This window comes from Onychomys torridus, chromosome 15, assembly GCF_903995425.1.
Source record: "Onychomys torridus chromosome 15, mOncTor1.1, whole genome shotgun sequence".
In the NCBI taxonomy this organism is placed as follows: Eukaryota; Metazoa; Chordata; class Mammalia; order Rodentia; family Cricetidae; genus Onychomys; species Onychomys torridus.
In genome coordinates this window covers 24,068,870-24,096,496 of record NC_050457.1, presented here as the reverse complement: position 1 = coordinate 24,096,496, position 27,627 = coordinate 24,068,870, and the positions used below count along the sequence as shown (strand labels likewise).

The window sequence follows — 27,627 nt, the reverse complement described above, 5'->3', positions numbered from 1 at the left end:
ACTGATCTTCTTTCTTTCACCTCCCAGGAGCTGGGATTAGAGGTGTGTGCCGCCATACCTAGTTTTTGTGGTGCTGGGGATGGAACCCAAGGGTGTATACTTGTGAGGCAGACTCTACCTACCGAATCCCATGCCCAGTTCTCATTTAATAGTGTGGTATTGCACACAACTCCGAAAGGAGCAGTAACAGCTGGGGACAGGGAGGCTTGGTGACTTCTGTTTGGACTCCAGCCAGCCCAGGGGGCTGGACAAGGGCAGCAGTGCTGCAGTAGAAGACAGATGACTCTGAAAAGAAGGGATTCAAGGGACCCTGAGATGGCGTCCGGAGTGTGTGTTTGATCGTCGTAAAGTTCAGAAATCTAAAGTTAGTGATGTTCATTATTTTCCCTGTAGACAGTAAAAGGACCAAAATAACCTTAACTCATCTAACCCCTTCCTCAAATATAATGGTTATATATTTCCTTTTGTTCTGTTTCACAAATATTAATATTTGTTTTAATCAGTTATCATTTATTATGATTTAACAAAATTTTTCCACTTTCTTGGCTCTCCATTTCTTCTTTCATTTGAGGTCCATTTAGGATCACTTTTTTTTTTTTTTTTACTTAAATTGTATTTTTTAGAATATAGTAACATTCAGTATAGTATCTGGTATAGATTTTTTTGATTGAGAGTGAGTAAAAATAACATAAGCAAAAGGAAATACTGGGAGCTAGTAGAAATCATTAAGTACAAATATAAGATCAATAAAGTTTGTAAATCTCTAAGTAGATTGATCAATAAAAAAAGAAAACCAAATAACTAACACCAAAATAAGACGGAGGCCAGTGAAACAGGTCAGAGGCTTAAGGCAAGTGACCTCAGTGTAGTCTCTGGGGCCCACACGGAGGAAGGAGGGAAGTGATTGCTACAAGGTGTCCTCTGGCCTCCACACATGTGCTGTGGCATGTTCATACACGTGCACACACAAAGAATGTAGGGAAAAGAGAACAGAAATAAAAGATGATCCAGGTGAGATGTGCACCATACTACTGTAATTCCAGCACTGGGGAAGCTGAGATAAGAGGGTTGCCTCAAGTTCAAGGCCAGCTTGGGCAACAAGGCCAAACATTGTCTACAAAACAAAACAAACAAAAAAAAAATAGGAAATGAGAGATATTCTAAAGATTTAGAATTCACATATTCACCCCGAAAAGAAATACTTATTCCCTAAAACAGTGCAGTGGTGCATGCCTTTGATTCCTGCACTTGGGAGGCAGAGCCAGGCAGATCTCTGTGAGTTAGAGGCCAGCCTGGTCTACAGAGGACAGCCAGGGCTACGTAAAGAGACTCCATCTCAAAACAAAAGACTCATCTCCTTTTTCTTTTTCTTTTTAATTTAAAGTATTTTATTTATTTATTATGTATATAGTTTTCTGCCTGCACAGTAAAAAAGGGCACTGCATCTCATTATAGATGGTTGTGAACCACCGTGTGGTTGCTGGGATTTGAACTCAGGACCTCTGGAAGAGCATCCAGTGCTCTTAACCTCTGAGCCATCTCTCCAGCCCCCTCATCTGCTTTTTCTACTAGTTCTCTCTTAGGCTCTGTTACAATGCTTTTTAAATGATTAAGTTGTTTGAATTACTGTCTCAACAAAGGTAGGTTTTTTTGGGGCGGTATTTTTATATTTTTCCCCCATTTAAACAGTACCTGGGCCTCATACATGCTAGACAAGAACTCTACCATTGACCTACATCCTTAGCATCCCCTTCTCTTTATTTTGAAGAGACTCAGTAGGGGCTGGATGTGATGGCACACTCCTTTAATCCTAACACTGGGGAGGCTTCCCAACACTCGGGAGGCACAGACAGGTGGATCCCTCTGAGTTTAAGGCCAGGCTGGTCTGTCTAGGAAGTCCCAGGGCAGCTAGAGCTACATATGAGATCCTGTTTCAAGAAAGGAAAAATTATAGTTAATGAAAGTCCGTTTTCTCCAAGGGTGTGGCCCTGGGTAGGCTGACCACACTCCATTGGATGTCATCAACAGTATATGGGCAGTACAAACTAGACTTGATGAATTATTGAAAAAAAAAAAAGACATGAAGTTGAGGGTTAAGGAGGAGAGGATAGATCTGAGAGGAGTGGGTAGTGAATATGACCAAATTGCATTTTGTGAAAATTTCAAAGAATTAATAAAAATATCTGTCAGTAAACAAAACATCTTTTGAAACAAAGATCAGCAGGGCTTCAACTATTCACAGGGAAGAACAGTAAGCATTCTGTAAGATTGTATAACATTTACAACTTCCTCATGATTGTATGCCCATATTCAGGTCCATTTCTCTCGTGGTTAGAAACTTCATACCAGGAGGTAGTTTTCTGAATGTGGAGAAAGAAGAGGCCCATCCAGCCCTGTACGGAGATGAATATGTTATTGGAGTCTCGGGGACTTTAGGGAGTGTCGGGAAAAGACAGGAGTCTATATGAAGAAAGAAAGGGCATGATTCTGGAGAGTACTATTAATAGCCCTGTGGAGTCCGGTTCTGCAGGGACAGCGGACACGTTATCTGTCTAACTATCCTTAGGGGATAGGTAGTACAAGATGGACTGTGGACGCTTCCCCTTCGAGACTTGCTGTTTGAGTCACACCTCCCAGCAGGACCCTGGACTCAATACACTACTTCACTTGTCATTTATTAGTTTACTTAACAATCCTTATACATCAAGAGTTGAAGGATTAGGGACCTGTATAATGACCAGAGCATGATGCAGGTTCCAGCCCCAGAAATCTGAAAGTGCTAACTGGATGTCAGTGCTGGGAGAGTGGGAGGGAGGAGTCAGTGCTGCAGGAGTGGGAGGGAGGAGTCAGTGCTGCAGGAGTGGGAGGGAGGAGTCAGTGCTGCGGAGTGGGGGGAGTCAGTGCTGCGGGAGTGGGAGGGAGGAGTCAGTGCTGCAGGAGTGGGAGGGAGGAGTCAGTGCTGCGGGAGTGGGAGGGAGGAGTCAGTGCTGCGGGAGTGGGAGGGAGGAGTCAGTGCTGCGGGAGTGGGAGGGAGGAGTCAGTGCTGCGGCAGTGGGAGGGAGGAGTCAGTGCTGCGGCAGTGGGAGGGAGGGAGGAGTCAGTGCTGCAGGAGTGGGAGGGAGGAGTCAGTGCTGCGGGAGTGGGAGGGAGGAGTCAGTGCTGCGGCAGTGGGAGGGAGGGAGGAGTCAGTGCTGCGGCAGTGGGAGGGAGGGAGGAGTCAGTGCTGCGGGAGTGGGAGGGAGGAGCTGCACTGGGTTGAGCGAGGCTGAGGCAGTGTAGATTCTTGAAGACATTTGTCGCATCTAAAGGAGGCTGCCTCTGAGAAACTGAGCAAGGTGAAAGAAGGTAGGTATCTCTTTTGCTTCACACTTGTTTGTGCTTTTTTGAATTTTATACATTGGCATTCGCTCAACAATTAGAACAAAGTTATTAAAATGAAGAAAACTATGGTTCAGCTCTAGACTGTTCCTTTCTGCAAACCCCTACCCATTCTGGGGATGTAGTTCCTCTTGCTATATATTTTAAAAATTGACTTCCCTCCCATTTATTTATTATGAGTCAGGGTCTCCATGTAGTGCCCAGATTGATCTCAAACTCCTGGATGCAAGTTATCCCCATGTGGTGGTCTCCTGAGTAGCTGGGATTATAGACATCTACCACTAAGCCTGACTTCAAAGCCTGGTAGTTTTTCTTCCTTTGTGTACGTGTGTGTGTGTGTGTGTGTGTGTGTGTGTGTGTGTGTGTGTGCGCGCGCCAAAGGATAACCTTGGGTGTCATCCCCCAATAATTCCTTTGAATTAGTACACCTTCTTTGATAAAAAGGTCTTTTATTGGCTCGGAAATCATTAATGAGGTTAGAATGACAAAACAGCTATCCCAGGGATCCTGCTTCTGCCTTCCCCAAACCAGAGTGACGGGTGTATGCATCACACCCAGCATTTTTATGTGGGTTCTTGGACTTGGAACACAGGTCCTTTATGTGCGTGTACACACACACACACACACACACACACACACACGTATTAAAAACAGTGTTAAAGTTTGAGGCCAGCCTGGGCTACAAAGCGAGTTCCAGGTCAGCCAAGGCTACACAGAGGAAACCCTGTCTTGAAAAATTAAAAAAAAAAAAAAAAGTTAAAATGAAGACACAGACTAAGAATATAACTGCATTGTAAATACCTGACAAAGGACTGCTCTAAAATATAGAAAAAATACTGTAATTCAATAATAAAAAGGTAAACTAATTTGAGATGAGTCAGAAAGAAGGGCCGGGAGTCTTGAGGATGTGGCACATCACTGGGGTAATGGGGTGGCGGTGCAGGTGTGTTTGCAGTAGCAGCAATGGAGGCCCCCTTCTCGGGTACAGAGCCTTACCCCTTCTCTGTTTCCCTTCAACGCACCGTGATTGATCAGGTGGCTGAGATGGCTGAATCCCAGGGTTTTCTCCCTATTGGATGAAGATGCAGATGGCTATAGGAACAGGACAGTAAAGGAACTTGGTACTGCCTTGTGGTCACTGACAAAAACCAACAGACGCCAAATTTCAGGTTATTACCAATGAGCTAGGTACTGATATTAATGGCACCATTGACATCCCAGAATTTGTACTGTGATGGCTAAAAATAAATAAATAAATAAATAAATAAATAAAAGCTGTAGCTCACAAAGAAGACATCTACAAAGTATTCCAAGCCTTAGCCAAGGGTGGGAGTCAGCACATCAGTGCAGCAAAACTGAGTCAGGTCAGGACAATCTTAGGGGGAGAACTAGCAGATGAAGTTGGAATGATTGGAGGAGCAGATGATGAGGATGGACGAGTCAACTGTGAGGAACTCACAGATGATGACAGGAAAATGGAGACCTACTTAAAAGTACATCCGTGCACAGAAGAATTGAATTGAATCTTTTACTTAAAGTTAAAAAAAAATAAAAAGTTCATTTATTCATTTTGTTCCTATATTAGCAGCATTGAATATCAAAGGTCTGTCTGCATTTACAAACTCTGTGTAATGGTGAGTAGTCCCTACTCCCAAAGCTACATGTAAGTTTTACAATATAAATATTTGGAATAGCTGGGTGACGAGGAAACTCTTAGTGGATGGACTCTTTATAAAGTTCTATTTTGGGGCTGCAAATGGCACATGGTTTAAGAGCACTTACTATGTAAGCAAGAGGACTGAGTTCAGATCCCCAGTACCCACATTAATCCAGATGTTACCCCAGCACTGTGGAGAATGGAGACAGAGGATCTCTGGGGTTTGCTGGCTGCTCTCTCAGCTTTATGTTCAATGAGATAACCTGCACTGAGAAAATAAGGCTGAGAGAGAGAGAGAGAGAGAGAGAGAGAGAGAGAGCAGGATGCTCACCATCTTCCTGTAGCTTCCGTACTTATAAAATTATGAGTATCCCATGTACATGTGCACTTATGACACACTTTTACACCAAAAAGAGATCAATACATTAATTAGACTGACCAATTTTTGTGCGTGTAGCTTAGTTACTAAGTACTTCAGTGGAAAATACAAATAACATTTGTATTAAGGTAGAAAAACAAATGCAAAGCCTGTCTAGATGGATTCCAGTTCAGTTTGTTCGTATAAACTGTCAGAGCTGGCTTACTAAAAACAGACACATTTAAAGTTGGTTACCTCAGGATGATATGCAGAAAATGGTGATGGATAAACGTTAGCTGATTTTATTAGGTTGATTATCTTTTAACTAGAGAATGTAAGATTAGAGTTTACAGCTTAGAATGGAATTACAAACTGAATTTTCTTGAGTAGCAGTATTGGTGGTTGTGCTGTTTTCCACAGTCACAATCAAGTTCATCTTCTGGCCGGAAATTTGGCTGTAGCAGCTCTAGAGTTCACATAGGATAGGGCTTTTGGCTCTAGGTCCTAGCATGGGCTATTTATTATACGAAGGCTTTGCCCCAGAGCTTCTCAGAGGTCACTACAGGACTGAGGTTTTGACCCTCTTACCAACCAGTTCAGAGTTCAGTGTGAAACTGGCATTTTGACTCCAGGCCCTAGCAGACATGCAGAATTTAGTATACCGCTGGGTTTTTTACTCCATCTGGTCATTCTGGTCCTCAGTGTGTGGTGGGTCTGTTGTCACCCCGCCAGGTCTAGGTCACCCACTCAGTAACCCACATTAAAAATTGGAACCATTTTTAGGCTTCACCAGTCTCCATAGCTGAGATTCATGAAGACTCACAGAAAACAAGACAACCCGAAAGAAGACATGAAAGTCTAAGAAAAATCCAATCAACACATGCAAAACACAAAAAGAAGAATACAAAATGGCACAACTCCCCATCACAATACAATGTCCAGGTATGTCGTCCACTGTGACCCCCCACTGGGTCAGTCCATTTAAAAGAAAAGATGGGTCGACTCACCTCTGACAATAGGAGGCTAAAGAATGCATCTTTCAGGTCCAAGACAATGTACACCTGTTTCTCCAGAAGAATCAGATTCATGAGGATCAGAGGTCCCAGGTTGCATCCCAAGCAGGAGAGGAGTATTCCAGGGTGACTCTTCAAGCCAGGCAATATGGACTGCAATTTCCCCTTTTGTCTAGGGTCGTGTCTAGGGTCGTTGGGTCTTGTTTAATCTGGATGCAGGAAGCTGAACAATCATAGGATCTTCGTAATGGGCAGTCCTGGGAGGTTGGTTTCTTCTGACAGAGGGTGGGACATCAAAACTTGGCTGGGCATCCATAAGTCATCAGAGGAGGTGATGATGGCTTTCAGTTTATGTAAAAGGTCTTCCCCCAATCAGTTCTCTATTGCTAAACACCCTTTAAGCTACCAACTGGGACCTATTTATACCTTTAAATATTTTTTTAAACTTTTACAATTTTTTCCCAAAATCTGGGGCCAACTGGGTGACAAAGGACATGTTTTTAGTAGCCATCTTTGGTCCTTTTTAAAGGACCTAGCAAATGTTGTTCAAAGTCTCCTTGGTCAGTGTTGGACAGAAGGGAAAAATCTGTTTTGTCCAGGCCATGTTGCCTGGCACCAATCCCCTTGCCAGGGTCATTTTTTTTTTAAAGCGAATGGTGGGTTTTATGGATTATTGGTTTAGAAGGAGATGTAAATCATGAAAGAGGAAGGGGTAGAACTTCTCTCTTCCTTCAGGCTCAGCCTGGAGCAACTTTCCCCCTTCCCAGGGGCTGCTTAGAGTGGGCACAGAGCACAGCAGAGGGGATGCTCATCTGGGGGAACAATTTCTCACACAGAGCCTGGACACTGGATCAGCAGTTGTGTCCTTAGCCAGACTAACCCCTAGGAGGTGACAAACCATGTGGTGGTATTGTGTTTCCCAAAATATTGTGCACCCTAATAAATTTATCTGGGGTCAGAGAATAGTCAGCCACTAGATACAGAACCAAAAATGGTGGCTAGAAAATGGGTCAGAGCAAGCTATAGCAGAAGCTAGGCGGTGGTGGTACATGCCTTTAATCCCAGCACTTGGGAGGCAGAGCCAAGTGGACCTCTGAGTTCAAGGCCACATTAGAAACAGCCAGGCATGGTGACACACGCCTTTAATCCCAGAAATCCAGCCTTTAATTCCAGGGAGTGACAGCAGAAAGTAGAAAGATATATAAAGTGTGAAGACCAGAAACTAGCAGCATTTAGCTAGTTAAGCATTTGGCTGGTTAAGCTTTTAGGCTTTGGAGCAGCACAGTTCAGCTGAGAGCCATTGGCATGAGGACACAGAAGCTTGCAGTCTGCGGAAACAAGACCAGCTGAGGAACTGGCGAGACCTGTTAAGATTCCAACTACAAGACCAGGCGACTTTCAAATTTGTTTCCTTTTGGGATGGAGGTGTCAGACCCCTCTGAGGAGTTAGGCAGCAGTTGATCAAAGGGAACCCTGGGGACCTGGAACACCTCAGGTTGTGCACCCCCAAGAGTCTCCTGACCACCACTTTTCTTTGCTCCAAGGGGTCGAGACCCGGTGTCTTCAGGTCTGGTCTCTGGGACCTTGGTGGAACCTCCAGAACTGTTGTGGGGTTTCCACCAGAGAAGACTCCTGGAGCATGGGTTGAAGCCAGTGTAAAGACTTCATTAGCTGGACGGCAGCTACACGGAGTGTTCGGCATCCCAGTGGAGCAGTGAGCCTTTTTTAGGGTGACCTTGAAGTACAAAATCCATGTTCTGGGGTGACACACTTCAGGTAACAAGAACAGTTAACCAGAAGCGGAACTACCGAAGCTAAAAACAAGGTTGGGCCATTTGAGACTTTCCCAGAACTAACTGTGGACTTGATGGATTACACCTTTGTTTGGTTTTGGAAGGTGGTGCTGTTTACGTACTGGGATGGGCTTTTGTTGCTCTGAGACATGTCTGCTCCTGTAAGTAGCTGCTCACCCATCTTCCTGTAAGGAACCCCAATAAAACTCACTGCTTCACCAAGTTGAACTTTTTTCTTCTTTCTTTGAGACAGAATTTCCCTATAGCTCTGGCTTGCCTGGAACATGCTCTGTAGACTAGGCTGCCCTTGACCTCACAGAGATCTGCCTGCCCCTACCTCCCAAGTCCTGCCTCCCAAGTATACCACCACTTCTGGCCTCAAGTTGGACTTTGGTGGTACTCTTACTTTGGTCTGTGGTTGTTTTCTTATTTGGGGGTGAGTAGATATTTGTTCATGTCTCCCCAAGAATAGTGTCACAAAAAGCTAGGACAATCTTAAATTGTTCAAAATGAAATACCACTTATGGGGTCCTGACTAACCATGTTAGTGCAATACAGAGCCTTAGCTGGTAGCTTCTCTGACTGTGCAATTTGAGTTTTAGTTCCTCTAATACTTTCTTGGTTTCTCATTAAAGGGCTTGTGTGGGATTCTATGCCCAAACAAAAGAATCAGATGGGGAGACAGTCAACCCTAGGATCTACCTAGCTGAAGGAGAGATCTCACCTCCACCACATGCTTCAACTATATGGCATGTGTGCACCTCACCACAAGCACACACAAAAGAAAGAAAATATAATAAAACATCTTTTTGATAAAAGAAAGAGGAGCATAAGGATGAGGTGGGAAAGGAAGGTGTCCAGATATATAGAAAGTTAGTGGAGACTACTGGTTCTTGACTATTGTTATATGATTATAAAATCGCCCTTATAGGCAGCTCATGTATTTGAAGTTCTGTTGTCCAGCTCCCAGAGTTGTTGGAGCAGTTTGTGGAACCTTTAAGAGGCGGAGCCTCGCTGGAGGAAGTGAGTCCTTCCAGGTTTATAGCCTGGCCCAACGTCTTACTTACTTTCTCTGCTTCTTTACTGAGGATACTATAGGACCAGGAGCCTCTGCTCCTCTACCACATCTTCCTGGCCTCGTTGGAATTTACGCCTTCAAACTGTAAGCCAGAGTGACCTTTCCTCTCTCAGCTGTTTTTGTCAGGGTGTCTTTTCTCAGCAAAAGGACTAATGCAGCTTGTGTTGGCAAACATGGAGTAACTAAGCAGAGCTGCCAAGTCCTGGCCAGTTCCTTGTGCAAAGGGGAAGAGCAGGAAGCTAGCCCCGGCCCCGCTTCAGAGGGGTGATTCTTGGGGGATGTATATTAGTGATAAGGAGGTTTCTGTTTGTTTCTTTTTAATCTTATTAGGTATTGTTAAATGTGATCATTTCTGCATGATTGCCTGATGTGCCTTTCAATGAAAAGGTGTACTTTACCTTAACAGTCTGCAGTTTGGCTAGGTATTGTGGCACATGTACATAATCCCAACATTCAGGAGACTGAGACAGGAGGATGTCAACTTGGAGGCCAACTTGGGTTTGTAACAGAACTCTGTCCCCAAACCAAAATAAAAACACATGGAACAAATTAAAACCTTCAGTTTGCTGTAGGTTTTTGCAGAAATATGGATAGTAGAAAAATTCCAAACTAGATGAGACAGATCGAGGTAGAGTATGTAAAACATGTAATGAAGAGGGTCTGCTCAACTCTACCCAAAGGTATTGAATTGAATACTCCTGTGGGACAATTGAAATGCTGAGAACGCAGACAAGGATCTGTGGTTTGGTCGTATGTGGTTAGTAAGGTGTTCTAAGTTTATGCCATTGGTTTAAGTAATGATTCATTTTTCAGAAGTTCTCTAAATGGAGAACTTTACGTGTGACCCAGATGTCAGGGAGTAGATGAGAGAGGATGTTGTAGACTTACTTGGTCATTTGCTCCAAATTGTGTTGGATGATGACCTGAAGATCAGTGTCATCCATAAAGAAGGAAACAGTGAGAATGGGAAGAGTTCAAGTCTAGTAAACCAGATGGTAATGTTCAGGCGAATCTTTAGAAATGATATCCAAAAGGGACATCATAAATGGAGTTACCTCTGAAGTTTCAAAACATGGTCATTTATGCCAATGGTTATATAGTCTGTTCCACCAACTCCTCAGGTTGTCGGAGCACCATAGTAAGTTTCTCATTTATTATAGCCTTGTTGATTTTTTTCCCCCCAAGACAGGGTTTCTCTGTGTAGTTTTGCGCCTTTCCTGGAACTCACTCTGTAGCCCAGGCTGGCCTTGAACTCACAGAGATCTGCCTGCCTCTGCCTCCCGAGTGCTGGGATTAAAGGTGAGCACCACCACCGCCTGGCCCTTGTTGAATTAAAAGAAACCTTTTGATGATACAGGAGCAGAATCCACAGTGTCTTTAAAGCAATTATGATGATTGGGCATGGTGGAAAACACCCATTATCCCAGCATTCAAGAAGTGGAGGCAGGGGGATGATTGTGGACTCACTACATGGACATATCAATGAAACAATACAAAATCCAAGTAGGCAGTTTTTCTGTTAGTGCCATGCATGCTGCTGTCTGTGCAGTGTACTAAGAAACTTCTTTCCAAATGAAATAAAACAACAAAGAATGTGATGTGATAAAGGGCCTGAAATGAGGAACTAAGGGCATTTGTAGCGATCTGGATAAAATAGTCTAAAGGTAGTGAGGAAACTTTAATGGTGTGACTAGACCATGGTACATAATGTATTGCCATATCTAACCCTGCTATTTAGAAGCAAAAGACAATTAATTTGTATATATGAAAATGCACTTACAGACTTCAGAATGAAAAATGCCCACACTTGAGCATTAATGTGCACGCTAGTATTATTCATCAAATCAAATCAAATGCCTGGATAAATATGATTGAATAAATAAGATATGACATACATATACAGAAATATAGTATTTATCAAGGGAGTGTAAAGTACTGATGCATGCTATATAGTGAGGATGAACTTTGAAAACATTATGTTAAGTGAATGTAACCAAACAGAAGGACTACATATTATAATTTAGTCTTGTGAAATCTCCAGAGTATATCAATTTAACGAGACAGAGTAAATTAGGGACTCATCACTCTCTGCTTCCTGACTGAAGGCACAATTTGACCAGCTTCTGGCACAAGATTTCATGCCATGACAACGACGACGGTGCCCTGGAACTGTAGTGTAGAGATTTTAGTATGTGCCCTCCCTTCAAAAGCCAGTCTCCAGGGAAGGATCAGGGGGCTTCTCTGGGAGTGACTCTCAGTCACCCCTCTTCTTCCCTGAGTTTCACCATGATGCCCACTGGGGACCTTGCATCCCTCCATCCCACAATCCTTACATGGAAACACGTACATGGAAGAGTTTAAAAGTTAGGCCAGTCAGGCCAGTTCAGGCTTCTCTGAGGTATAACCTGGAAGAAATTATTTAAAAGTATTTTTTGCCAGGTGGTGGTGGCACACGCCTTTAATCCCAGTACTCGGGAGGCAGAGGCAGGTGGATCTCTGTGAGTTCAAGGCCAGCCTGGGCTACAAAGCAGTTCCAGGAAAGGCGCAAAGGTACAGTCTGTCTCAAAAAAACAAACAAAAAAAAAATATTTTTTAACTTATTATTTTATATATATAATATCTTCTTTAATCTTTCCAAAAATTTATTGGCTGAATATATTCTGTGAGTTTGTGTGTTAAAATCCTTTAGCTATTTTCTTTAAAGCTTTTTAAAATTTATTAATTTGGGGTTGGGGATTTAGCTCAGTGGTAGAGCGCTTGCCTAGCAAGCGCAAGGCTCTGGGTTCGATCCTCAACTCCAAAAAAAAATTATTAACTTATTCTTTGAGATTTCATACACACATATAATGTATATAGTCATACACCCCCTTAGGTCCCCTCACACACCCCATATAGGTCCCTTTCCCATCTTCACGTCCACCCCCTTTTTTCCTCATAATCAACTGAGTTTAACTAGTGCTGTCTGTATAGGTGTGGGGAGGTACCCTCTGCATTATGGGAACCTACAACTGGCCACACCTCTGGAAAAAAGACTGTCCCATAGCAGCCATAAACTGCCAATGGCTATTCAGGCTATTCAGCTGGCCTGGGACCTTATGAGCCACACCCCTGTCTGTGCTAGAATGGTGACTGGCTTAATCTTATGAGGCCATGTGCAGTTAACCACAGTTGCTGTAAGTTATGAGTTCAATGTCCACGTCATATTCAGAAAACAACATCTCACAGCTTCTTCCTCATTCTTCAGCTCTTACTTTCCTTCTGTCCTCTCAACCTAAGGTGAGGTTGATATAGATGTCTCATTGAGGATTGATCATTCACAGCTACTTATTCTGAGAACTTTGACCAGATAGGAGTCTATACATGACTTCTGCCCACTGCAGAAGGAACTTCTTTGGCCAAGATTGAGAGCAGCACTAACCTATGGAGATAATCATTAATATTCAGACAGCAGCTTGACAATATAACCATAGAGCAAAACATCAGTAATAGGTTGCTCTCCTGGTTGGCTCTGGAGGTCAGCTTGACACAGCCTAGAATTACCTGAGAGAAGATCTCAATTGAGGAAATTCAAGGATCAGATTGACGTGTAGAGATGTCTGTGGGATATTGTCTTGATTGTTAATTAATGTCGGGAGGCCCAGTCCACTGCGGGCAGTTCCATCCCTAAGTAGGTGGTCATGAATTATATGAGAAGGCTAGCTGATTATGAGCTGGTCTGTGGGCCAGCTAGCAAGCAGCATTCTACCCAGTCTATGCTACACTTATTGCCTGTGAAGTGAGTCCCTTAGCTGGAGGTAATGCTGTGTGGAATAGTGGGCAGACCTGCCTTCAGGTTCCTGCCTTGACTTCCCTCACTGTGACCTGGACTTGTATGCTAAAAGAAACCTTTCCTTCTCTAAGTTGCTCTTGGCTTTGGTCATAGTATTCATCACAACATCATGAAAGAAAAATAATTAGAGCAATTTCCCCCTAGGGTATCCTGTCTGGCAGTGGTGGGGCACACCTTCAATCCCAGCACTCAGGAGGCATGGCTTAGCAAGTAAAGGTACCTGTCTGTAAGCCTGCCAACCTGAGTGTGATCCCTGGGATACACTTGGTAGAAAGAGAGACCTGACTTGTACAAATCCTCTGACCTCCACGCAGTTGCCATGCACGGGTTTGTGCGCGTGCACACACACACAATTTCAAAATGTAATAAAAAAGAATGCATTAAGTTATCTAGCATTTGGGAGACTGAGGCAGGAGGATTACCACAAGTTCAAGGCTAACTAACACTATATAGCAAGAGCACAATATGGTCAAGGACACTGGTGCTCAGTTAAGGAGCTGGTACATGCTTTCTTTTCTATTCCTATTTTAGAAGAAATTAAAAATTAGGCTATGAAAGGGGGAAGGGCACCAATGTACATTTAAGATGCTCCCAGAGGATATTTGATTATTTATTATTATGATGATGATGATGATGATGATGATGATGATGATGATGTTGCAGGGGGAGGCTTGAGACAGGTTTTCTCCGTGTAGCCCTGACTGCCCTGGAACTCATTCTGTAGACCAGGCTGGTCTTGAACTCAGAGATCTGTCTGCCTCTGGAACTAAAGGCGTGCTGGGACTAAAGGCGTGCGCCATCACAACTGGCTGCTATCACAGAGGATATTTCAATCCTCTTGCTTACTGTTACAAACTAGTGACGAAAAGTTTCAATTTGATTCATCTGGGAACCACTGCTTCATTGTATGCATGAATCTGAATTATCTGAGATTGAACTGAAAGTTCCTGTTAACCAGATAACCGCCTGGAGGGGCTGGTTAGCTGAGAAAAACAAAACCTAAAAATGATAAAGTCCTTAGGATTTACTGGATTACTCTTAATAACCCTAACTTATAAAATTAATGTACTAGATACCAGATTGAGACAAGTTGAACAAAAATTGGTTAGGTTTCTTGATTCCTGGAGAAATCACATATCATGTTTGAAATTTTTGGCAAACCTCTGCTTTCAGTTACTGGGTTGGATGGCAGGTGTTTGTAGAGAAGGAGTTAATTTATGTGTGGTTTGAATGAGAGCAGCCTCTTTGGAAACTTCATGGAATCTTGTGGGTTCTGATGGATCCACACAACCTCACTTCCAAGGAAGTATCAGCCACATACTTGTCAGTATACTGGAGCCTCTTGTCAAAGACCACGACCACCACCCCAGATGGCCACTGGGGTGTTGGACTAGGAAGTCATCAAGATTTTTTCCCTTGGGAAATCAGTTCTCAGTTTGTAAGCAGGCTTTGGTTCCTGTTACAGAGAGACACAAAATTCTGCTATGTGAAGTCCCATTGCAGGAAGCCACCTGAGGAAGGAGCAGGACCCTGACCATACTGAAGGTAAAGGACCTCACTCAGATGACCATTAGCCAGAGCTAGTGCATGACACACATCAGAATCCTTAAAAATATGCATGCGGTTGACTCAGCAATTCTTATTTCCGGAATTGATTCTGAGGAAATGTTAAAGCTTGGGGACAAGGTTTTGTTTTTGCACATTGAAATGTGTTTTTATGAAGAGAAAAATGGCCATGAGCAAAATGCTCTGTTGTAGGGGAGGAATCAGCCATTAAGAAATGTTACTGGGGGTTGGGGATTTAGCTCAGTGGTAGAGCGCTTGCCTAGCAAGTGCAAGGCCCTGGGTTCGGTCCTCAGCTAAAAAAAAAAAAAAAAAGAGTTGTTACTGAATTAAACAACAACAAAAACAAAAGCACTGCACATAAAGAGCTTACCGCAAACCTGAGTTCGATCCCTGGGTCCCACCATGGAGGAGGTTGGAGAAAAAAACCAGTTTCCAAAAGTTGTTCTTTGACCTCCACAGGAACACTGTGGCATGGGTGTGCCTCAAATCACAGATGTACACACACCAAGTGTCAAGGGGAAATTGAGGTTCCCTTTTTGGGCTCTTAGTCTTGTTAATTAAAAGTTAGAGAATCCGAAGGAAGCTCAGGGATCATTTCATTTTAGAGTTTCAGAGGAAAACAGTGGGCCAGGCAAGCTATAAATCATGGCAGCTGTCAGAAGGAGGGAAATGGAGAGGAGGAGAGAAAGTTAGGCTCTTCAGCTAGGACCCAAGAACTCAGGCAGATTCAGCCATGGAGTTCAACAAGCAGCCGCCTGGTTGGGAGTGGAGAGCTCCAGAGACCTCCACAAATGCAAAGTCTAAAGTCTCAGGAGCCCATGCTGAGGCTTTTGGTCAATATCCAAAGAATGAAATAGAAAGAAAAAGGAAGTTACAGGTTTAAAAATAATTTTATTTATTTATTATTTATCTTTATGTATGTGGGTGCATGTATGTCTGTGCGACCAGGTGTATGCCGGGTGCCCATAGAGGCCGGAAGAGGGCGATAGATGCCCTGAACTGGAGTTACAGACCATGTGAGCCGCTACATGGATTCTGGGAACCCAGGTCCTCTGGAAGAACATCCAGTGCTTGTAACCATCGATTCTCCAAAGATACAGCTTTTGAGTTAGAATTGAGAAAAAAAATTTTTTTCTCTTTTGAGCAGGCTTAGCAGTAAGGTATGGTGGAAGCTCTGTAAATAACAACATTGAAAAGTTTTAATTCCCTGCCTCCCCCGTACTAAGTAACGCTGCCAATATAATAAATCAGATCAGGCCGAATTATTAAGTCCAGGTTTAATGAGCAGAGCAAAGCAACTCCTAGGTGACTCTTGGGAAGATGGGAGAAAGTATGAGAGAGCACACAGCAGGTATGGTGACCAGGTCTTAAAAGTAGCCTGTAGGTGTGGTCTTGAGAGTCAACCCTGGGGAGAGGCTGACTCTTGATGGGCTTTCTTAGGAGTGAGGTCTTGGGGGGGGAGAGAGAGGTGGGGCTTCCACCTAACCACCCCAGACTCCTTGGGTATATGGTGCTGGCGGCAGGGCTTCCACCTAAACAGACATAATTATTCCTCCATTGTCTTAGCATATCTTCAGGTGAATCAGATTTCCTGTGGAAGTCTCTTGGTTGGGTGATTGACAAGCCTGTTGGATTAGCTCTTAAAGGAGGAGACAATAATATCAAATGTTCTAATCTTTGGAGCAGATCAGAATGTCCCTAAGGGCAGGGAAGTGCAAAAGGAAGAACTCAGATAAGGGAGAAAAAAAAAATACCGTTTGCTCAAGCCCTGGTTGCTGGGCTATCTCTAGTAGCTAAACAATGTATAAGTAGTAGTGGGAAAATAAAAAGGGAACCCAGAGTCTTGTGTCTCTGTCTACCATTGCTCATTTTTCTTGGTCCCTGTGATACCCATGGCTGTGCTGGCTGAGGCAGCTCATGGAGAGAGGTGGGTACTTTCCTAGTACGCAAAAGGCCCTGGGCTCAATCTCTTTACACCCACCCTAGACCACTGAAAGAGCTAAGGGCTTGGTTAACCCAAGCCTGTCAGCCAAAATAGAGAACCTGGGCTCAGTCCCTAAAACCCACCCCAGTACATTGCAGATATACATTTGCTAATGGGGCAATGTAACTTTTAACAAAGAGAAAATAGATTCTGTAGCCACCTAAAACAATAATTATGTTCCTGAAGAATAGGGACTAGGGTGGTGGGGAGGTTTCAGAGATTAACAAGAAAAGTAGCAACAGTGCAAGACTGGAAGCCCTTCCCCTCCTGGGCTTCACTCAACCAAGGGAGCATTGTTGGTTAAGGCAGCGTGGCTGGCTGAGCAATGGAGGAGAGCGCTGGACAGAAGAGTCAGTGCACCATTGTTACCTTTTAGAGCTTACTGGGAGAGAAAGGGGGAGAGAAAAGAGGGGAGAGAGGGAAGGACCTGCGGAGGGGGAGAGTGAGGGAAAGGGAAAAAGGAAGGCACAGAGGGCCCGTCTGCTTTTTAGGCTGGGCCGCCGTTGCAGGCTGGTGAGCATGCTCAAGAAGAGCTAGCTTCGTAAAAACACTGGGAACGGCAGATATTGTGTGAAATGTCATGCAGAGCTGTGCCCTTCCTCTCTTGGGTTGGGGTCATGATCCAGGCCTAGCATCATTTTTTTTTAAAAGGTTTTTATTTATGATGTATACAGTGTTCTGCCTGCATGTACGCCTGCAGGCCGGAAGAGGGCACCAGATCTCATTACAAATGGTTGTAAGCCACCGTGTGGTTGCTGGGAATTGAACTCAGGACCTCTGGAAGAGCAGCCGATGCTCTTAACTATTGAGCCATCTCTCCAGCCACCCCCCTTGCCACCCCCCCATCATTCTTAGCTGATCAGAATCTCTCCTTTAATAAACTATCTCCTTGCATGTAACTATCCATGTGCTCCATACAGCCCATGGTAAAGAGGTGTAAGGACCTGGGAACCCCGATGGCTGCCTGCCAGACTCAGACCCTTGCCTGCAACAGTGGGGCACCTGGAGTTTGTAAGCAAGGGCACAGTGAAACCACGGCCTGGACCACTCCATGAGTAGAAAGAAAAGTTTATTTGGGAAATCAAACTGCCAGGTGTTCTCTTGGAGGACAGAGAGTAGCCTTGTCAATTTTAGGGAGACAGTTTGTAATGAGAGGCGTGGTCCAGATCAACCTAGGAGTTAGTTCAGGCTGTTTGGGTTACCAGGAACTAGATGCCGTTGCCTCTGGTAGTTGACTGTTTCAGGCAGGTAGATAAGGGAGGTAGTGATTTTCCTGGTAAACAGAAACCTGCTTTTGAGATTCCTGAGGAATGCTGAATTTAGGCTTCTGTTTACTCAGCAACCTTCTGTTTCCTTGGCCAGAGTCCTGTCTGAGTTAGGACACTGTTACTGGTACTACCCTGCTGTGGGATGTTCTGTATGTCAAATGTGCTGCTCTGATTGGTTAATAAATAAAACACTGATTGGCCAGTAGCCAGGCAGGAAGTATAGGCAGGACAAGGAGAGAAGAGAATTGTGGGAAGTGGAAGGATGAGGCAGAGAGATGTTGTCAGCCACTGTGATAAAAAACATGTTAAGATACCGGTAAGCCATGAGCCACGTGGCAACTTATAGATTAATAGAAATTTAAGATATAAAAACAGTTAGCAAGAAGCTTGCCACGACCATACAGTTTATAAGTAATAAAAGCCTCTGTGTGCTTACATGATTGGGTCTGAGCAGCTGTGGGACTGGCGGGTGAGAGAGATTTGTCCTGACTGTGGGCCAGACAGGAAAAGTCTAGCTACACTACCATTTTGCAGTCCACTTTAGACCTTACAGAGTTTACATGCAGAACGCTAAACCTGAAAAGTATGTTCACAGCATACAACAGTTTTAGAGAACTGAGTAATTTTATCCAATTGTCTTTACCAGGTTATAGAACTTTGTATATATTTTATTCTAACATGCATGGTAAATATATGCCCAGGTCACAACAATGATTTCATAGTTAACATTTGGAGCCGGGTGGTGGTGGTGCACACCTTTAATCCCAGCTCTTGGGAGGCAGAGTCAGGAGAATCTCTGACAGTTTGAGGCCAGCCTGGGCTACCAAGTGAGTTTCAGGAAAGGCACAAAGCTAAACAGAGAAACCCTGTCTCAAAACAAAACAAAACAAAAACAAAAACAAAAAAACAACATTTGGAACTGGTCTTGGTGATGCAAACCTGTATAGCATTTTGTAGGTTGAGATGGTGTCTGGGTTGGGTGTTCTAAGAAGCTCTTGTGGGGCTGGAGAGATGGCTCAGTGGTTAAGAACACTGACTGCTCTTCCAGAGGTCCTGAGTTCAATTCCCAGCAACCACATGGTTGGCGCACAACCATCTATCATGAGATCTGGTGCCCTCTTCTGGTCTGCAGGGACACATGCAGGCAGAATACTATATACATAATAAATAAATAAATCTTTAAAAAAAAAAAAAAGAGGCTCTTGGCCTCTTATTCAAACAACTGAAAATAAGGGCTTGCAGAATTTTTTTTTTTTTTTTTTTGCCAGAGTTGAGGACCGAACCCAGAGCCTTGTGCTTTGCTAGGCAAGCGCTCTACCACTGAACTAAATCCCCAACCCTTTTTTGAGACAGGGTTTCTCTGTGTAGCTTTGTGCCTTTCCTGGAACTCACTCTGTAGCCCAGGCTGTCCTTGAACTCACAGAGATCTGGCTCTCTCTGCCTCCCGAGTGCTGGGATTAAAGGCGTGCACCACCACTGCCCGTCTCACAGATTTTTAAAAGAAGCAAAATAACTATCCAGAGCAAAGTGATGTTACAGATTTAGAGAAGGATACATTGTCAGGTGGACAAATGTGTAACTGGAGTTTTTTCCAGTCCTTCCTGGCCCATGGTCAGGACAAATCTCTTTCACCCACCAGTCCCGCAGCCGCTCAGACCCAACCGAATAAACACACAGAAATTTATATTGCTTTCAAAACTGTATGGCTGTGGCAGGCTTCTTGTTATCTAGTTCTTCTTTTTTTTCAGATTTATTTATTTATTATGTATATAGAAGGGGGTGTCAGATCTCAGTACAGATGGTTGTGAGCCACCACATGGGTACTGGGAATTGAACTCAGGACCTATGAAAGAGCAGTCAGTGCTCTTAACCTCTGAGCCATCTCTCCAGCCCTAGTTCTTCTATCTTAAATTAACCCATTTCTATACATCTATACCTTGCCACATGGTTTGTGGCTTACCGGTATCTTACGTGTTGGTACTCATGGCGGTGGCTGGCAGTGTCTCATGACTCAGCCTTCCTGTTCCTAGAATTCTCTTCTCTGCTTGTCCCACCTATACTTCCTGCCTGGCTACTGGCCAATCAGCATTTTATTTATACAGAGTGATATCCACAGCACAAATGTCCATGTGAATGAGAGTACCTGAAGGGCCCTGATTATTGTTTGGAGGCTTTCATTCCTAGGGTTGAGGAAGAGGAGGGTTTGGTTACTGGTAGTAACAGTGGTTCTCTATTTTGGTGGACAGGCTTAAACTAACCAAGCCTTTAGTCCCTGAGCATGTCCTTTCCCATAATGCTTCTGAAATTCTTATGCATACTGATTATGCATAATTTCTATACACGTTTGCTTGAGAATACAGTTTTACTTTCCTGCGCATGGGCTCCATGGGTTGATGTGAGATCAACCTGTTCATTCTTCCTTTCTAATACTTTGGTGATACACTTGACTAGAGATGTTCTAAACTTGCTTGTTGCCAAGAGTGGTTCAGAGATGAGAGTAGCCCAGTGCAGGCTGGCGTCTGGAGGAGGGTGTGTCTGTGTGGAGTCTATAGAGGTCATTCAAGAGGAAGATGTGTGTAACCTAAACCAGAGTTTAGAGTTGGCGGTCCCAGGCTAAACAGTCTCCTATGCTGCCTGCCTCGACCACAAGCTCTAGGCTAGCATGGGATACATAGCAGAATTCTATCTCAGAATAACAAGCAAAAAATAATGGAAGCCTTTATAAATGGAACCAGGTCTGTTTGTCTTGTTCATGTTGGTCCTCATGGTCTAGCCCGCTTGCTTGACATACAAGCAGACATAGCGATTATTTCTTGAGTAAGCAGATGAATACTGATTTTTTCAAAGATCTATCTATCTATCTATCTATCTATCTATCTATCTATCTATTATGTATATGGCATGTATGCCTGCAGGCCAGAAGAGGGTACAGATGGTTGTGAGCCACCATGTGGTTGCTGGGAATTGAACTCAGGACCTCTGGAAAAGTAGTCAGTGCTCTTAACCTCTGAGCCATCTCTCCAGCCATGAATATTAATGTTTTATGATTTCTGAAACAACATCCTTTTTGTCTTGACTATCTAGGTATTTCTTCAATGTCTTCTGCCTTTTTTATACCTTTATTTGGTTGTGTGGGGCAGGGAGCATGAGTATATGTATCACTGTGTCCATGTGGCTGGAGGTCGGAGGACAACTTGTGGGAGTCAGTTCTTTTCCTACCATACGATCCAGGGATTGACTTCAAGTGCCTTTACCCACAGAGCTACCTCATGGGCCCTGAATTCATGCTTTTTATAATGAAAACCACCACTGTCTCTACCCTCCGCTTTCCTTTTCCTTTCAGAATAATGGCCACCCACGGGGAGGTCTCGGAGCAAGTTCCCGAGTTTGATGATGATTTGCTCCCCGAGCTCTCTGCTCTTCTCGGTGTGGATGCGTTTCAGCTTACAAGGAGACAACAAGAAGAAGATCATAAGGAACGAATGAAAATGAAGAAAGGTTTTAACTCGCACATGCGCAGTGAGGCCAAGCGATTAAAGACCTTCGAGACCTATGACACGTTCAGATCGTGGACATCACAGGACATGGCAGCCGCTGGGTTTTACTTTACCGGGGTGAATCTTGGGGTCCAGTGCTTCTGCTGTAGCTTAATCCTCTTTGGCACCAACCTCAGGGAAGTTCCCTTAGAAAGCCACAAGAAATTCCGTCCAGGATGCGAGTTCCTTTTGGGCAAAGACGTCGGTAACATCGGCAAGTATGACATAAGGGTGAAGAGTCCCGGGAAGCTGAGAGGTGGCAAAGCAAGGTACCAAGAAGAGGAGACCAGGCTGGAGTCCTTTGAGAACTGGCCTTTTTATGCCCATGGGACATCGCCCCGTGTGCTCTCAGCAGCTGGCTTTGTCTTCACAGGTAACTGGATTCCATTTTGTGAGGTGTTTCTGTAAAATATAAAGTTCAATGTCATGTTTTTATTTGTGATATTTGTAAATTGTTGACTGTTGCCTTATTAGCTTGCCCTTTGTGTATATATATATATATATATATATATATATATATATATATATATATATATATAAAAGGTTACTTTTCTTTAAATGTGGACATTAGAAAACATTGCTGTGGCCTGAGGGTATAGCTTGGTGCTAGACGGCTTAGCTTAGGATGTGCAGGGCTCTGGGAAAAATGCCTATGAAGAAGACCATGGCTAGAGGGTGGAGGTCCAATACTCAGAAGGGGGTCATTTACTGTAGTGGAACTCTGGATGTAGATTCAGCCAGAGAGGTCAGAAGGAGTCCATCTTGTTTTGGTACAATATGGTCACCTCCAAGACACAGCTGGTGCCATTGCTGGCCAGTCAAAATGTTTTTCTGCGTCTGTAGGTAAAAGGGACACCGTGCAGTGTTTCTCCTGTGGTGGATGCTTGGGAAACTGGGAAGAAGGAGATGATCCTTGGAAGGAGCATGCCAAGTGGTTCCCCAAGTAAGTGAATAAATGTTTTATGATTAAAAATTGCAATTTTAAAAAAGGCAAAATAAAACTAGAGACAAAAGAGACACATTGTTGGAGTATTCCCTTTAGTTTTGATCTTTCTCTTATTCAGTATAGGATCATCCAGAAATTTTGCAAGCAAGGAAGAGCTAGTCACACACAAACTTACAGGCAGATCTCAGTGGGTTTGAGGCCAGCCTGGTCTACAGAGTGAGTTTTAGAAGAGCCAAAGCTGGGAGGCAGAGGCAGGCAGATTTCTGAGTTCAAGGCCAGCCTGATCTAAAAGTGAGTTCCAGGACAGCAAGGACTAAACAGAGAAACCCTGTCTTGAAAAACCATAAAAAGGAAGAAGAAGGAGAAGGAGAAGAAGAAGGAGAAGGAAGAGGAGGAGGCAGGGCTGTTACATAGAGAAACCCTATCTCAATAAAACCAAAAAAGTTATTTTGCTTTCAGTTCAAGACACGGTTTTGGTTTGGTTTGGTTTGGTGTGTATGTGTGTGTGTGTAGTGTAGTGTAAGTGAATGTGCACATATGGACTACAGGTTGACCTAGCTTGTCTTCCCTATTACTTTCTACCTATCTTGAGGCTGGATAACTGAACCAGAACTCATAGATTGACTAGACTAGCTAGCTAGTGAGCCCCTAGGACCTGCCTGTCTCTGCTATCCCAGGGTAGGGTTAAAGACATGTGTGATCATACTCCACCTTGATGTGCACATACCAGGGATTTAAACTCTAGATCCCCATGCTTGTGCTGAGGTGTTTTGCCTACTAACCCATCTTCCTATTATCCCAAATACTAAGATAATGTCTTGTCAACAACACTTCGTGGATTTACCTTAACTACTTAATGTGTTAATCTACACAGGGGTGGAAATGCTGTATAAATGAAAGAAAATAAGAATGTTTAAAGCATTAGAAGCAGTTTCACATACTGAGGAATACGAACCAAATGAAAATGGTTGCTAGGGCTGGGAATTTAGCTCAGTGGTAGAGCGCTTGCCTAGCAAGCACAAGGCCCTGGGTTCCATCCTCAGCTAAAAAAAAAAAAAAAAAGAAAGAAAGAAAGAAAGAAAACAATGCCGGGCGTTGGTGGCGCACGCCTTTAATCCCAGTACTTGGGAGGCAGAGCCAGGCGGATCTCTGTGAATTTGAGGCCAGCCTGGGCTACCAAGTGAGCTCCAGGAAAGGCTCAAAGCTACACAGAGAAACCCTGTCTCGAAAAACCAAAAAAGAAAATGCTTGCTGGATGCAGGGTCACACACCTGCAATCCCTGCACTAGGAAGGTGGAGACAGGAGAATCGGTAGTTCAAAGCCACCCTCTGCTAAAAGATGAGAGGACCAGATACATAGTTTGTCCACATCCCAGTGCCATAACACACACACACACAAATGTTTTCAAGATTCAAGATTTTGTTATTGCAGTGGGTGTGGTCTTTAGATCCCTGCTTAGCAAAAGTATATGACAATTATTTTTAGTGATCTGGTTAGTACTGGTTTTGTAATTCTGCAAAATAAAGATTTATTCCTTTCACTGTTTTTCAAACTTTCATTATGGAATAGCTCATAAAAATAAAAGGAACAGTGTAATAAACACTTGTCAGCACCTGGTCAGTACATATTTCATCTGTCTCCTGCCACTGTCTTCCATGGAATAACAATAACCAGGTTAGTTCAACGTGAATTCCAGGGACCTCACGATGCCGAGCTATTACAGCAACAGGACTTTCCAAACAAGCTGGACCACAGCATCGTTATGTCTCCTAGAGAAAGACAGTATCACTGCCTCAGGTCAAATCCCCTCCATTTCTCTTACCCATTTTAGTGTGGGGGTTGGTGGTGCTGTTCATGTGCCGTGATGGGTGTGCAGGTCGGAGGATGACCTGCAGTTGTGGGCACAACTCAGCTTGTCTGTCCTCGTAGAAGCACATCTGCCCTCTTAGCTGTCTTGCCAGCCCACTTAGAGATTTGATTTTTCCCCTCACCTTTTCCCTTTCAGTTTTTTTTAAAAGAAGTTACTTAGTCTGCCCTGTATCATTTCCTATACTTTATACTTGGCTGAATGGGTTTTTTCTCTATCTATCTATCTATCTATCTATCTATCTATCTATCTATCTATCTATCTATCTATCTAAGTTTTATAGAATCTTTATTGACAGATAATTCACATAGTATACAATTTTCCTGTTTGCACAATTTGATAGACTTTAGTCCAGCATCCCCATAGGTCCGTGACACCCTCACCACTTTCTGTTTTACAACATTGCTGCCTTTAATTTCATTCACACATGTAATGTATGGTGATTACATTCCACCTTAGTTTTTTAAATGAATATAATATTTGCAATTGTAACTATTTTTAAGTTCACAATTCACTGGCATGAATTACATTCAAGATATTAATTACACTCATGATATTCATTTATTACACTCATGATATTAATTACATTTGTGGTATTCATTGATTACATTTGCAGTATTCATTCAATAACTATATTTATGATATTCATTAATTACATTAATTGTATTGGTTAATTACATTCATGATATTATGTCCTCATACTACTGTCCATTTGTGGGGCTTTTCCATCACGCAAAACAGAAACTCTGTACTTACAAAATCATTGCTGTATATTCTTTTCTTTTCCATCTTGAGATAACGTCTAATCTTTCTGTCTCTATGAATTTATATATTTTATGTATTTCATGTAATATAATTCTATAGTATTTGTCCTTCTTAAAAATTAATTAATTTTTCTATTATCAGCTTGATACAGTATAAATTCTTATCCTAATAGTGAAATGTTTGATTGAGGCTTGCCCAGTAACTGAGTAAAACCAAAACTTATTATAAGCCACAGTCATCCTAGGGTCCCCCCTGCTATATAGCCTCCCTGGTTCTGTGGGTTGCAGTCTGATTGTTCTTTGCTTTATATCTAGATTCCACTTATGAGTGAGTACATACCATGTTTGTCCTTCTGGGTTTGGGTTACCTCACTCAGGATGATATTTTCTAGTTCCATCCATTTGCCTGCAAATTTCATGCTGTCATTGTTTTTCTCCATTGTGCACATGTACCACATTTTCTTAATCCATTCTTCAGTTGATGGGCATCTAGGTTGTTTCCACGTTCTGGCTATTACAAATAGTGCTGCTATGAACATAGTTGAGCATGTATCTTTGTGGTGTGATTGAGCATTCCTTGGGTATATGCCCAAGAGTGGTATGGCTGGGTCTTGAGGTAGATCGATTCCCAATTTTCTGAGAAACCGCCATACTGATTTCCACAGTGGTTGTACAAGTTTGCATTATCACCAACAGTGGAGGAGTGTTCCCTTTACTCCACATCCTCTCCAACATTGACTGTCTTCAGTGTTTTTGATCTTAGCCATTCTGACAGGTGTAAGGTGGTATCTCAGAGTCGTCTTGAGTTGTATTTCTCTGATGATTAAGGATGTTGAGCATTTCTTTAAATGTCTTTTGGCCATTTGTGATTCTTCTTTTGAGAATTCTCTGTTTAGCTCTTTAGCCCGTTTTTTAATTGGATTGTTCAGTATTTTGATGTTTAGTTTCTTGAGTTCTTTATATACTTTGGAGATTAGTCCACTGTCAGATGTGGGGTTGGTAAAGGTCTTTTCCCATTCTGTAGGCTGACTTTTTGTCTTGTTGACCATGTCATTTGCTCTACAAAAGCTTCCCAGTTTCAAGAGGTCCCATTTATTAATTGTTGTGCTCAGTGTCTGTGCTGCTGGTATTATATTAGGAAGTGATCTCCTGTGTCAATGTGTTCAAGAGTACTTCCTACTTTCTCTTCTTTTGTTTAGTGTAACTGGATTTATGTTGAGGTCTTTGATCCACTTGGACTTGAGTTTTGTGCATGGTGACAGATATGGATCTATTTGTAATCTTTTACATATTGACATCCAGTTATGCCAGCACCATTTGTTGAAGATACTTTCTTTTCTCCATTGTAGTTTTGGCTTCTTTGTCAAAAATCAGGTGTTCATATGTGCGTGGATTAATGTCAGGGTCTTCAGTTCGATTCCATTGGTCTGTATGTTGGTTTTTATACCAGTACCAAGCTGTTTAATTAATTAATTAATTAATTAATTAATTGCCAGAGCTGAGGACTGAACCCAGGGCCTTGTGCTTGCTAGGCAAGTGCTCTACCACTGAGCTAAATCCCCAACCCCTGTTTTTATTACTATAGCTTTATAGTAGAGCTTGAGGTCAGGGATGGTGATGCCTCCAGAGGTTGCTTTATTATACAGGATTCTTTTGTTTTTTGTTTTTTGAGACAGGGTTTCTCTGTGTAGCTTTGCACCTTTCCTGAAACTCATTTTGGAGACCAGGCTGGCCTTGAACTCACAGAGATCCGCTTGGCTCTGCCTCCCAGAGTGCTGGGATTAAAGGCGTGTGCCACCACTGCCCAGCACAGGATTCTTTTAGCTATCCTGGGTCTTTTGTTTTTCCATATGAAGTTGAGTATTTTTCTTTCCAAGTCTGCAAAGAATTGTGTTGGGATTTTGATGGGGATTGCATTGAATCTGTAGATTGCTTTTGGTAAGATTGCCATTTTTCTATGTTAATTCTACCTATCCATGAACATGGGAGATCCTTCCATTTTCTGATATCTTCTTCAATTTCTTTCTTTAGAGATTTAAAGTTCTTATCAAAAAGGTCCTTCACTTGTTTAGTTAGTGTTATCCCAAGGTATTTTATATTATTTGTGGCTATTGTAAAGCGTGATGTTTCTTTCTCAGCCCTTTTATCATTTGTGTATAGGAGGGCTACTGATTTTTTTTTGAGTTGATCTTGTATCCTGTCACTTTGCTGAAGGAGTTTATCAGCTGTAAGCATTCCCTAGTAGAATTTTTGGGGTCACTTATTTATACTATCATGTCATCTGCAAATAGTGCAAGTTTGACTTCTTCTTTTCCAATTTGTATCCCTTTGATCTCCTTTTGTTGTCTTATTGCTCTAGCTAGAACTTCAAGTACTATATTGAATAAATATAGGGAGAGTGGACAGCCTTGTCTTGTTCCTGATTTTATTGGTATTGCTTTGAGTTTCTCTCCATTTAATTTGATGTTGGCTGTTGGCTTTATTATGTTTAGGAATGTTCCTTGTGTTCCTGATCTCTCTAAGACCTTTATCATGAAGGGGTGTTGGATTTTGTCAAAGGCTTTTTCAGCATTTAATGAGATGATCATG

General features: G+C 42.9%; 2 protein-coding genes across 2 annotated transcripts in view; both read left to right on the top strand.

Annotated features, from left to right (window-relative positions):
- The window catches only part of LOC118596301 (general transcription factor IIH subunit 2), a 54,018-nt gene extending 32,703 nt beyond the window's left edge, over positions 1-21,315 (top strand). The window contains exon 17 of the mRNA XM_036207110.1: positions 21,268-21,315. Within this exon, the coding sequence (XP_036063003.1) occupies positions 21,268-21,272 (5 nt within the window). The 3' untranslated portion in view covers positions 21,273-21,315. The remainder of the gene's footprint in view (positions 1-21,267) is intronic.
- LOC118596302 (baculoviral IAP repeat-containing protein 1a-like) overlaps positions 14,583-27,627 on the top strand; it is a 58,823-nt gene continuing 45,778 nt past the window's right edge. Inside the window, 3 exon segments of the mRNA XM_036207113.1 lie at positions 14,583-14,651; positions 21,268-21,833; positions 22,304-22,403. Coding sequence (XP_036063006.1) covers positions 21,272-21,833; positions 22,304-22,403 — 662 coding nt within the window. The 5' untranslated portion in view covers positions 14,583-14,651; positions 21,268-21,271.